General features: G+C 36.1%; 1 protein-coding gene across 6 annotated transcripts in view; it reads left to right on the forward strand.

Moving 5' to 3' along the window:
* Positions 1–14,096, forward strand: part of LOC116787809 (cytochrome P450 7B1) — a 130,188-nt gene that overhangs the window by 104,823 nt on the left and 11,269 nt on the right. For all 6 annotated transcript variants that reach the window (XM_032689743.1, XM_032689751.1, XM_032689736.1 and 3 more), the window contains 3 exons: positions 3,025–3,161; positions 9,465–10,061; positions 10,507–10,713. In XM_032689743.1, coding sequence (XP_032545634.1) covers positions 3,025–3,161; positions 9,465–10,061; positions 10,507–10,713 — 941 coding nt within the window. The remainder of the gene's footprint in view (positions 1–3,024; positions 3,162–9,464; positions 10,062–10,506; positions 10,714–14,096) is intronic.

Consider the following 14,096-nt stretch of genomic DNA (forward strand, 5'->3'; position numbering starts at 1 on the left):
TAGCCAGCTGATTTTTGCATAATGCCATTTGAAATTATCCATTTAACAATGATGGATGATACAACTGTGTTGCTCTCCCTCCACTTTGTAACTGATCTGTCTGCTTATAGATTGCATTGGACATGTTGCTGATGCTTTATTTGTAAAATTCACTCACATATGTGAGAAATTTGTTTGTTAAGTCTTACCGACTTCACAGAGGCTTCTTAGATAAGTAAAAATATTCCTCTATAGAAGCAAAAGCAGCCCAATATGTGGAGCAAAATCCTGGAAGTATCACGAGGTTTGTTAAGTGAATTAGAACTTAAGCAGTTAAACTAGACCTAAATAAAATGTAATCTGTAAGACGTTCTGAATGCTTCAATTAAAAAAGTTGCAGTCTTAAATTGCCAACAAAACACGTCATACTGCTCTTTTGTATTTCTTAGCTGTATTTTACATTTGGTACCACAATATATATTGTGTCATGAGAAAAATATAATTTTAACCCTTGTAATATTTTGCCTAATTATCAAATTTTTCAACTTCTGTTAAGTGTGAGTCCAGAGTTAAAGTGCATGAGCAAATTATTAAGCAGTAAAAGTTTGTGTGGGCTTTGTTAATGGTTCAGTATAGCATCTGAAGGCGATGAGAATTTCTGGAAGTACCCATGGGTACTGGAGGTACTTCTGGAGTGTAGATAAGAGTCCTTCAGGAGATGGGGTTAGCTGCACTACGCTGTTTAAAAGTTTGTGCAGAGAAGCATTGTATTCGGGGAGGCACTAAAATATACGCGCTGCTCGTTTCTTTGCTGTGTGTTAACAGACATCAATAAGTCATGGAGATGACCTCCATCTTCCAAAGAGAAGGAAAGCTAGAAATGAAGACACATTTCTGTTATCAGTCTGCTGGGGGTCGTAAGTTGAACTGGTGTTATATTTTCCTCCGAAAGCCACGTAGCCTTGACACAGTGTTTAACAGTGTTAAGCTTATTGCTGCTGAGCTAAACATGTCTGAAGCGAACGATGACCCTCACGTCTTTGCAATAGCAAAATGTCTCCCTGATGTGATCCCAAAGACTTGGAGCATTAAGTTAATTTTCCCCTGGATTTCTGAGCTGCTGCCTTTTTACCCGGTGGAGAGCTTGTGAGGAATACAGCTTCTGACCGAATGACAGAACATGGAGGGTGAAATTAGATGCATTCAATTAGAAGATGACAAAAAGCCTATCTAAATATTTGTCAGGATGCTACTTACGGGGCATAGTGTCCAGGAGGGGAAGTGAAAGGTGGTCGCTCTGGGGACTTAATAGTCTGGGGAGAAAAAAATGGGTAAATCATCCAGATTTTTTACAGGCTTGGAGAGGATAATTGAGGGTATCAAGTTGGCTGCTATGCTTCCAGAGGTGGTGATCTTTCTCATGTAATCTCGGATTAGTTCTTTGCTTTTATTCACTTAATACAGAAATAACCGTTACAAAGTTTTCTGGACCACATGTGTAAATAATGTTATTATTTGACCACTAGAGGATGATTAATGGAGTGGTTTCTGTGAGGTATTGAAGAAAGAGGGGCTCCACCTTCTCCTCAATATAAAAACCACACCACAAAACAACCAAACAAAACCCCACAAAAATCAAAGAAATGAAAAAGGCACAGCAGATGTTTTGGCTGTGAGATTGTCAGGTTTGGACCAGAAGATTTACTGATTTTCCAGGGGACAAAAGGATGTTCTCAGAAACTAAAATTCAAAATTAGTAGTCAGTTACATAGAAAGAGATTGAGATATGCAGCATGGTTTGGCCACATCTGCTTATCTGTAAATTAAATTTATAGCAACTTTTTAAAAATAAGTGAGCAAATCTCTGGCTTGTAATTTCCTGTTCAAAAAGTTTTAATTATGAAAATAAAAGAAAACAGTAAGTACAGCATACCATGGTTACCTCTTTTTTATTTTTTTTATTTCTGTTACAGCAGTTCAGGGGAGAATGTGACTATGGTAGGGTTAATCCAGCTACATAAAAATCCATGCTGTGTATGATAGTAGTAAAGCTTGTGATCCCTTGATCTTTGATTAGATCCAAGCTAGTAAATATCTTGTGTTTAATCAGAATGAGTTGTTCTGCATATAGTATAAGTCACCTTCACAGATGGGATGTAGCAGCAGAGTTGTTCACGAATATTTGTTTTAATCCTTTCCAGAACAAGCACGCTTTATGTTTCTTTGTTGTAAATCAGAGTCAAGCAACTAAATGCCAGCATGAAGGAAAGACATTTACTTGCAGTCAGGAATAGGACAGTGTGGGAACCTTTTTTCCTTTTTGAAGAAAAATGTAACTTAGTAGGTTCTTAAAAGGTATTTTATACTATTCTGTAAACATAACTAATGCACCATGGCTGCTTTTTTAGACTGGGATGCAAATATTGTTATCTAGAATTTCATCCTAAACTGTTCATACGCATTTCTATCTTAAACTATAAATATAAAGAGACTAAGATTTATTACGGTTAACGTTCAGCCTCTATTATTATCCTATATTTTAACGGTATTTAGTTATAATGGTAGCTATTCTGTATGCTGGTAAGCTGAAATTACTAAAACATTATCTGTAAGGCTAGTTGTTTTTTGTAGTATGTCGGCGTCCTATTTACCTAAATCTGTCATAATTGCCCTCCAATACATCTTCCTCTGACATGCTAAATATTGAAAATGAGAGGACTCTTTACTGGAAGACTTTCTACTGAATATCATTTTTCTGTGTTCATAACTTGATGGTAATAGCTGGACAACCTGTAGTTAAATGCATCTCAATTTCTCTCACTTATTTTTCCTAATCACCACACAGAGCCTTCCGTGCTCAGAGGTGTGATTAGATTTAATCTGCCATCATAACTGAGGAACTTTCTGTACAACGTATTATACATTGCAGAAATTATATATGTAAATGGTGGGTCTAAGTATAATATATAAATAGATATAAAGATAACTCGAGTTGCTCTCATGCCAAAGCTAATTCCTGGTTGGTTTTTTTTCTGTTTTCAACAGGAAGACTGGAGAGCCCCCACTAATAAATGGTTGGATTCCTTACCTTGGGAAAGCTCTGATTTTTAGAAAAGATGCTTTCAAATTTTTACTGGATCAGCAAAAGAAACTTGGAGATATTTTCACTGTACATATTGCTGGTGAGAAATATTTTAGTATATCTCTTGATTTTTTGCTATCAATGAAGTTAAACAGTAATTCAAATGTTTAGTTTAGAATCTTACTGAACCAAAAACATTTTTCTGTAGCATAGACCAATAAAAATGACTCATATTTACACATATTATAAGCATAATAATTATCCACAGAATATCACTATGAACATGTAGATTTATACACATATATATATATGCATATTGACAGAATTCGTAGGTATGTTAGATATGAATGTAGATTTTGCCAGCACATTTAATTGTGTTTTTTTTATTTTCCCTGAAGAAGGGAGAACTAACATCATCTTGACACTGCACAGAAAAATATCAGATTAAATTTAGAAAACACTTTAAAAAAAAGTGCAGAATTTGCTCTCACACATTTTACAACTGGTTGACAGGAACACAACGGAATGAATGACACATTGACTCAGTGATACAATCAGGACTGGAACACAGGAACTTCCCGTTGCCAGCCTCTTTCTCTGATCATGCTTACTGAAAATAAAAATATAATAAAGTGTGGTATAACCTTGTTTCTTTCTGTATTTATAACTGTGTTACTACACTAGATTGAATACAAACACTTGAGTGATTTTACATAGACACTTAGCTGTAGAAGAAAAACCTAGAATGAAACTGGAATCTTGAATGAAAGTTAAATATGTAAATTTACATATGTATATATATGTGTGTATATATATATATATACACACAGAGATCTACTTTTTACTAATATCATTTAAAATCCAGTGTTTACCTCTGTTCAGAAGAAGACAAGCTCTTTTTAGTGTAGGTGGATGTAACTGTCTCCTGCCCCTCTACATGCTGATATCCTTGTTCAAATGATCAAGTTTAGAGTTAAGTCTATTTCATTTTTAGTTATTCCTGTATTTTTAGGGAGTTTCAAACAAAAATGTTAAGGGTAAAGTATAAAGCTTGCTTCTTCCATGGCAGAAGCATTAGCTTTATATTTCCATATAAGTAATATTTTGCAATAGAAATAATTTTTGTCTTCAAATGTCAACTACTTTAATTGCAAGCTGTGTGTTTAATTAATAATTTTTTTTTTCTCTTAACAAATCTGTCTTTTTGTTCCTTTGGAAAAGCATTTTTATTCTATTAAATGTGTGATTTTTTTAATTCATTCAGGATTTTTTCTTTGGAAACTGGTATGCTCAGATTTTTTCCAACTTGAAAGTGAGTTTGACACAGTACAACACCAATTTTTGTTGAAATACAGTCTTTTTTTATTGTTAATGTGCAATCACACTACAATAAAGTTTTGGCTTCCTATAAATACAGGTTAATAACTGTAATTCGGATATTATCTTAGTACATTCATAAAACCAGATACAGTCATACGTCATAATCCTAAATGTGTTTAATCAAATATTTATTTCTCTTTTACCTCTTTATTATGTTATGCAAGACTGTGCTTAGAAGTTTGTGTGTTTAAGCAATCTGTGAGTGTAATTTAGTTTCAGAAATCTCTATTTGCATGACAAACCAAATTCCATTTCAGATAATCTCCCCGTGTTCAAGTGTTTTCAGCAAGCCTCCCTTGATAAAGACTGAAGTAAATAGAGTGAATTCTGGATATCATTTCAGCCTTGTGCAGGGAGATGTTTGATTTTGTGCATTTGTCATAATAGAGATACCACTTTTAAGTTCTCTTTTTTCAGTATAGAATTACTGACCGTCAGGACTTCACTAAAGAGAAATAGTTTGTCATCTGCAAGTCAAGAAAGAAACCTAAGCTAGTTAGTACCTCTTAACGTGTCCTGATCCAAAGGCGTACAGGATTTCTCTATGTCTTACTGATTTGACAAAGATGATGTTTATACGTTTGGCAAACATAGCGTAGCCAGCTGTATGTGGACTATCATTACTTTACCCCCCTGGTGGATGTCTAAAGGTCCTGTCAAAAAATTCTATCAATATATATTGTTCTAATTATTGGTTCTCAAACTAGTTCATTTGGAAAATGCAGAACGATGCTTGGAGTTTCTGGCGTTGCCCCGTACCGGTGATGCGATTTTGCTGATTGTACTTTCCCATGTGATGAGCAAATGATTGTCATCCCTAAAAGTCGCAAGGGACATGGATGTCATCTTAATAAAGAAATTAAAAAGCAAATCTTTCTATGAGAAACAATGTAAATTCCTGACCTGTCGCAGAAAATAGTTCTCTAATTGGTTTTGTGTGGTGGTGCAGCAGAATCGTTTTCCCCAAACGTCATGCCAGCGCAGCACCACTGTACATCATTGTCAGCAGTTCAGCAGAATCTCCCTAATAAGTGGATGATTACGTAAATGCAATAGTCTTGAGGAAAAAAAAAAAAAAAAAACAGAAAAGGAAAGAATAAGGAGGGGAAAGCGAGAGAGGGAGTCTGTGGCATTGAGGTGATCGTACTTCCCAAGCCTCTCTGCTTGTTAAGGGTCAGCAGCATAGGCAGACGGCTAGGTAAGAACTTAAAGAGCTTGAAACAGTTTTGTCATTGTTTCTCGGGATTAAACTTTTCCTGATAAGTTAGTGGGAGTGATACTGAACCTTGCATCACTAAGACTAACTCAACTTTAAATAAAATAATCTTATTGTTTTTTACTAAGCACACTTGCCTTTTCAAATACTGCTGCTAAGTCATTCTTTTCTTTAAAGCACGATACACCTACAGTAACATATCACATTTTTCTCTCTTAGGCAAAAGGTAATTTACATTAACTTCTTACCAAGCTGAAGCCTGCTGCAAGCATTACTGAAGTAACATCCATCATTAGATGCTGTCTGAAATGCTTGTCTTTCATCATTAGCATTAAAAAGCTCCAGAATGCATTATTAGAGTAATTTCTTAACTATCATACAAATACTGGCTTCTGTGCTAGATTTACCAAAGTTGACAATTTTCATATTTTCCACATCAATCTTCTATTTCTAGGAGACTGTAGAAACTAAATGGAGATAACCAGGCTATTTGCAGCATGGGTGTAATGCAGGCTGAAGGACTGGATAGTGAAGTATGAATTCTCTGTAGCCATTAAAAAAAAAAATCAGAGGGCTTTTTACAGAAATAAGGATACATCTCTTGCTTTGACTTGTTTCTACTGTATTAAATAAAAGAGCTCAGTGACTTAAACTATTAAAAATTGGAGTGTGACTTTTCTATATGTACGTCTACTTCTTTTTGGTGTTGGAGGATTTTTTTGCAAGCTAACAAGGAAAGGCTTAGTCTCCAGTGGTTTTTATATAAACACCTTCAATATTTAAGGCTTCCTGATTTGTGGAGCCTGTGGTATGCCTCCAATTCTTGGCTGATTTGGCATTTACCTTTTCCAGTACTCTAAAGGAAATTCATGAGTATCAAGATTTTGGTTTGATTTCAGAAAAGGTTACCTTTTAGAGGTAGTCTTGGCATTAGCTGCAATGGAAAGACATGGGAGGGGAGGGGGAAGATGCATTTTAAAATACCAAATAATAACTGGAAACTTTAGGAAAGGTTTGAATTTATTAGTCTCTGACACCATGAGGGACAATCAGTGGGAAGAAACCTCACTGGGGACAATGACAGGATTTAAAAAGCAAGATTAAGGACCATATTGACACTTAAAAAATTTAAAATCGTAACTTGAGGTGAGAAAGTTTGTTCCACTTTGGATGTTTGCTGTTCAGGGTAGAGGAGGTGTTGGGGCACAGTTTTGTAATTAGCAATCTGTTCCTATATGGAGGAGACTGGGGTAAGCAGTGCAGCCACGTAGTGCATCTGTGTGTGAAGATGACTGTAATTGTTAAAGGTTTTCCACTCTCACAACAACAACTTTCTAACTGCCATTAATTACCCCTAGATTTTAGTATTTTTCTGATTAAGAGATCTAAAATTAGATTCTCGATGACATACATGAACAAGCTGCCTTTGTTATAGAAGGGTTCCGCTTTCTGACTGTCTAGACCTTTACTAAATGCAGCAACAAGAAATATTTTGGTTTATGTGTTTATATATGTTGTTGACTTGCAGTGGTGTGGTCTGGAGCCTGAATTGATTCTACAAAATGAATTATATTTTGGTACATACTTACTTTTTGTTACCAGGAACCTGATGAGAATAATAAAATCGGGATATGTAATATTCTGTTTCTCAGGGATTTTTTTTCAAAGTGTGTGCTAGTGTTGAGTGAATTTTGATTTAAAATTATTGCTAAAATAGTTTGTTGTCTGAAAACTCGTTTACTGAAAATCATTTTCTTACTTAAAAATGATAAGAATTGATGTGCGTTTGCTAAGTGTCTGATTAAAGATCACAAAGAAACTCATATTTTGCATCAGAAATAAGCAGATGGTGGACAGATGGTTTAAATTAATATTAATTAAAAATCTTAACTTAAATTGTTTACCCTGTAAATGCAAAGTTAAGAAGCCAGCTTTCATCTTTAGGGTTAATAACACTCCAAATCTATTTATTAAAAATTGCTCCAATGGGCATTTTTTCCAAGCTTTGATCACAAAGATGGTAGCCTCAATAAAGAGCATGAAAGTGGGTGAAAGCTGGAAAGAGAGAGTGATTCTAGGACACTTAATGAAGATCCTGCACAGGTTGAGACTAAAAATTCTTTTCAGTCTCTGTGGTCTGGAAAGGAAGAACTGGTCAAAAAAAGGAGACTGAGAATTCAAGATCTCTATTTCATGCCAGTTTCTCAAAATATTTTTTCTTTAAAATTAGATTTATGCCTATGGTTGATTATGTTACAATAAAGCAAAATCCATGAGTATCTTTAAGAACTCTCGCACACTGTTGACAAAAAAAAAGGGGGGTCAAATTCTGTCTCAACTTATCCTTTACATTTCCTTACTGGTTCACTGGGATTGCAGTTGATGTAATTGGGAGAGAAATTATGGCAACTGGTAATTGTAGAGGAAGTCCAGGGTACACCCAGATACCACGGAGCACTCTGTGTGTGTAAAAGTCAGAATATGGAATAACTATGATAATTCACGTATCACTATATGGTAACCATGGATACTTGTTGACATTTTTAGTGGTAGTGACTACTTTATCTCTGGACATCTGTCACAGAGCCAAATTTGGTCCTCAGTTAAGCATGTAGTGTTCCCATTAAAATCAAAGGAGATTTGTCCCTTTAGTAAGACAGAATTAGACTGTAAGTGCTGGAAACTTTGCTACTTTCCAGATTTTGTAACTGGGATATTTCACAAAGGATAATAGGTACCCTTTTTCCGTCTTCATTCAAGGTAAGAATCAGGAACTCTAAATTTAGAATCATGTATGAACAGTTAAGATTTAATTGAGCTTTGGGAGCATTAACATTTTGATTCATGACAGTTCACCCAAATGCTTTTCTTTAGCAGTTGATTAGAATTTTAGGGCAAAATTGCAAGATTTTTTCTGGCAGGGGCAATTTAAAAAAGCATCAAACTTGATGCAATCCTATCCCTCTGTACAAGCAGCTGAAGTTATCACTGTGTCACCTAATTAAGTACCCTGGGAAGGGTAGGAAGTTTTTGGTGTACTCTGTCACAATGGGACTGTGTGTACCCCAAAGGAGGACCCATGGTAAAAATCGTGGCCTTCTACATTGTAAGCTATGACTTCAAATTCACATTGTAAGGTAGTCATGGTAAGCATACTAAGCACATTCTTAACAAAAAGTTAGCAAAACTTCAGGGGAAAAAACACAGATGTGAGAGATGTGAGAGAAGGTTTAAATGTTTAACTGCAGTGTGCAGTTAAACCTGTAACTGACAGATTTTGAGTTCCTGTGTCATTTACTTGGAAAAAAGCTGCCTAGGTGGCATGTTTTCCACTCCAGCCCCCATCATCCACTTTCCTCTATGAAGGTGAAATGTGTATGTTTTTCACTTTCCACTGGTAAAACCCTTCAATTTTCAAATGTTGCTATGACTCCACACTGTATTTTCATGAATTAGACCAGAGTAGTAAATGATTTATTTCAGAGCACTACAGTTGAAGAGATCACACTCCATTGTTGGCACTAACAGGAGATCAGTCTTAATAGAAATGGCTTCACACTGATTTTAGAAGAGCCTTCAAAGTGTACACAGGTGGAATCTGCAACCTGACAAAGAGGATCTAAATAAAAGTTATTACCTTTTTTATTATTTTTTTCTGTGCAGATTTATTCGCATATCTTTGGTTTTTTGGGTTTTTTTTCTGCATGCTTTTTTTGCAGTCTTTGGTTTATCAGTTATTGCTTCTGAAAGTGTCACCAGATTATAAAAGTGCATATGTCTCTTAATTTTTTCTTTTCTTCTATTCAGGTAGATATATTACCTTTATCATGGACCCATTTCAATATGTTTATGTCATCCGGAATAGCAAGCAACTTGAATTTCATGAATTCGCTAATAAAATGGCTTCCAAAACTTTTGACTACCCAGCCTTGTCAAAAGGAAAATTCCCCGATCTCAAGGAAAACCTGCACAGAATCTACCAGTATCTACAAGGCAAGCCTTTGGATATCATTTCTGACCACATGATGAAAAATCTCCAGGATATATTTGAATGGAAATGCTCACAAGCAACAGATTGGGAAACAGAAAAAATGTACAAATTCTGCTGCTCTGTAATGTTTGAAGCCAGTTTTGTAACACTATATGGAAGAGTTCCTGCTGCAGATGGCCACAAAGTTATTAGTGAAATCAGAGACAAATTTATCAAGTTTGATGCCAGCTTTCCCTATTTAGCTGCAAACATACCAATTGAGTTGCTAGGAGCTACCAAGAAGGTTCGAAAGGAGCTTATACATCATTTTTTACTTCAGAACATGACAAAATGGCTGGGAGGGTCAAAAGTGGTCCAAGCCAGACAAGATATATTTGAGAAATATGAGCTGCTTGGAGATTATGACAAAGCAGGTAGGAAACTTATGAATGATTGCTTGTCTAAAATAAAATAATTTACTATAGACCTTTGAAATAAAAAGGCAAAATGGCGACCTTGAAATTTTTTTATGTTCTTTCTAATTGGCTAATGATAAAATGTTTTACTCTGAAACAACCCTCTATGATAATTGATTTTTTTTTTTTGTGCTGAGGTGGTAAAACAAGATACTTAATGGTGATAATGAGAAAGATTATAACTGAGCTGCATTTCCTCCCCTTATTCCCCCCACCCCCCCGACATTACATTTCAAACTATTCTCATTAAGCAGAAAATTAGACTTCAGAAGCCTATTGGTCCTCATTAGCATTCACTGATCCTTGGCTGGGTCTGTGTCCTAACATCTTTTAATTAGCACACTGCAAATCTAATCAGTGTAATAAACGCTATTAATCTTCCTTTTCACTTATTTTCTCCCAGCACATCATTTTGCCTTCCTGTGGGCCTCTGTGGGAAACACGATTCCAGCTACATTCTGGGCCATGTATTATCTTCTGCGGCACCCAGAAGCTCTTGCAGCGGTGCGTGACGAGATTGACCATTTGCTGCAGTCAACAGGTCAAAAGAGAGGGCCCACATATAACATCCACCTCACCAGAGAACAATTGGACAACCTGGTCTACCTAGGTAATTTATTTTTATCTGTTAGGAAGAGAAGAGGGGCTCTCCCGGCAAACTCAGTTTATCACTCATTTCTGTTTACTGAGAAGGTGGAGGACACAGCTGCCTAATTGACATAATAACAGCCATTTACATCAATTATAAATTATGTAGTTTATAGCTGTAGATACTCTCATTGCATGTAAACATTAAAGCCTAGGTAATTAACTATGCAAGGTATGCAAAAGGCTAAATCGAAGCTTTGCAATTATTTGAAAAAAAAGTTGATGCCTATTAAGTTGTTTGATTCTGAGCATCTGCCGATATGTTAATGCATTTCAAATACTTCTGTATGGTACTGCCAAGAAAGACCCTTTTCTGAAATTAGAGTGGGGTAGTGTATTTAAACTGCAAATATATTTTTTTCCATGGGCAATTTCTTTCTTTCTCTCTCGAACAAAACAAAAAAGACTTCTTAAAGCAGGCTTCTGTTGGACAATGCCTCCAAATGAAATATAAGAAGATAAAAATTCACACAGTATAAATGGTGTTTTCAGTACTGAAAAAAAGTACCTTTATTCAACATGAACTTTAAGGGAGCTACACGTCTTCCAGTTCTGGATCAGAGGTTCAAAGGGAGACCCTTGCCAGTGGCCATTGGAAGTTGTTTGATTCAGGAGCTGTATAGGCCTTCAGAGCATGAGCTGTTGATTTCACTTCATTTGCTAGTGCACAGACACTGACAAGAGAAATGGTAAAATTAGCCCAAGAGAGGAGAGACGGTATAGCAGGTAGGTATGTACCTTTAAGCATCTGGAAGTCTCCACAGGGTAGACAACAGCTGAATAGAAGTTTAAAGATTCAATAATCCTCTCTTTTTAAATATCAGAAACAGTCCCCTGTAGAAAACAAGCTCATGTCTATAGGTCTTGGTAGCGCATGTCTATTATGTCTTGGTAGCTCATGGCATGAACTGATGTTCCACTCTTAAACAAAGCTTTGTCAAGAGGTGATGGTGAAACAGTGCAGTCTCTGTGCCTGGTCTGGATCTAAGTAACAGCTGCCATTCTCCAGGACAATCCAGTGTGACATGTCTCGAGAATCTGTGTTCAAAGTTGATTTGCTTCTTGTAGTACAAATATAAAATTGAGTTTGATCCAATTCCTTTATGTTAGAGCATTAATATTAATCTTATATAGCATGAGTCTACTAAGTTGGTTTCATCTGGAGTCATGGTTGTTTTGATGCAAATTTATCTCTAACCGATGGAGAATGCTTTTGAAATAGAGGAGATATTGGATGACAAGGACACTTCTGATGAATAACATGACATTCTAAGCATTTTTTTTTAAGGAACACGAGTAAATCTGCTTCACATCAGAGCTAGCATACACCAAACAATAAGTTACCAAGCATCAAGAAGATCAAAGGAAAATTTAGTTTCTATTTGGAGACTGAGATGGGAATGGCAAGGAAAAAAAGGGGGAAAAAAGGCTCCCCAGAAGTGTAGGAATCAGGAAAATAAAAGCATGTAGTTCACTAAAACCATCTGGTGCAAAACAGTATGAACAGTTTAAAACATTAACTGTGTCATTTCTCTGCTTCTCCTTGAAATCTTGAAGTACCTTGGTAGCATTTGATTTATGTGTTGAGAGGGAAGTGCCACATCCTACTTTGTAGTATTCTTGTAACACTTTTGTTAAATTTTATAATCATGTTAAACATAATGTGATATGAACAGAAGCTCGATTTCAATCCTTCTGGCACTTAAGTCATAAAGGGCTGGATACTGTCCCATAAAATAATAATATAGAAAAAAAATCTGTACCATAAGAGAATTAAAGTCATGCTTCGGTGGAAAGGGGTAAAGGGATGTTTTGTTAATAAATGTGGAGGCGGGACAAAGGTCCCAAATTGCATTGTTTGCACACCAAAAATTCCCCCGTTGCAGGAAGGCTCAGGCCACTGACCCCAAACCTCCAAGGCTGAGCTTTTCTTCTTCCTGCTCCCCTTGTGCCAACCCAGGGCATAGGAAACTGGGATTTGTGTCTCCGCTCTTGAGTAAGGCAGACCAGGTGGGATTCTTGCATGTTCATCACCTTGTCATCTCATTCTCCTGTTTTAAGCGCTGTGATTCTTCGTCCTCTTTTTGGCCTACTATAACAAGAGACTTTTTTTTGATTCCTCATTCTATGGAGAACAAGCATGAACTGCTAAAAGTCTTTGTCGGGAAGTAGCATTGTTATTGTGGTCAGGTTCTTTGGGTCGAGAGAACAACATGGCCTGATTTATTCCTGAATTCTAAGCAGAGTTATGTGACTTTTTTAATTTAAAAAAAAAAGGGGGGGGGGCAGAAAAAAAAGCCCAAACAAACAAACAAACAAAATAAAACAAACCAACCAAACAAAAAAACTAAAGCACTTTTAACCCAAAACAAAGCTAGCAAATGTTGACCCTTGTTATCTTTTTCTGATGGCATTTCTGGGGCAACACACTTCATATTGAATACGTTGGACAATACAATCCCAAAATCCAAACGTGTATTTGTGTGCACAGAGTAACATACATTGTTAGTCGTTATGGCTCACAAGAGAGTTCTAACATGGCAAAGGACACATGAGAATGGTCTGTCAGTTAAAATGGTTATAATGAAAATGCCAGGGGTAAAGCAGAGATATACTTAGTGCATGTTTAATGCTGGGCATGTTTAGTCAGTTCGTTTGTTTAATATTAGTCCATTCATTTATATGGTGAAGTATTCTTGCCTCAGGTCATTGCTGAATCCCAGATATTTCCTGCAAAAAAAGCACAGCTTGAAAAACTGTTTTGTACATGAGGAAGGATAGGAACCCAAAAACAACTAATACAGAGTGCATATTCATAACAGAAATGCTAAGCATTAAAATCCTTGGTTGGATTGAAAGAAATAAATATATTTTTCTGGAATGGGCTGGGCAGTACCATTTAGTTCTTTGTAAGATGCAAATGTACTTGTTTCAAATTATCATTTGTGTTGGCACACCATGATGCCTGTGGGTAAATGACCCCCCAAATATTTGCATACTCAATAGCTATTTTCCTACAATACACTCTAATAATTATGATACCCTATTACCTGCTATGTGTTAGTGTAAAATTAACAATCCATTATTGCACAATAAGTTTTATAAAACATTTACCAATAGAGATCATGTTTAATTAAAATTAACTTGCCTACGAAAGCCAAATGCACTTATGATTCGCAATGACCTTTTATTACCTGCAGTCCCTTGTTTTGGCTGGATGATTGACAGCTTGCTGTTTGGCTACCATGTTGTATTTCAGCTGACAAGACTTTTCATTTTAACTCAATTTGCCTGCCTATCACAAGCTGGTGGCAGGCCAGGCTCAAGTCACCCAGCTTTGCCTCA

This window comes from Chiroxiphia lanceolata, chromosome 1 (genome assembly GCF_009829145.1).
Source record: "Chiroxiphia lanceolata isolate bChiLan1 chromosome 1, bChiLan1.pri, whole genome shotgun sequence".
NCBI lineage: Eukaryota > Metazoa > Chordata > Aves > Passeriformes > Pipridae > Chiroxiphia > Chiroxiphia lanceolata.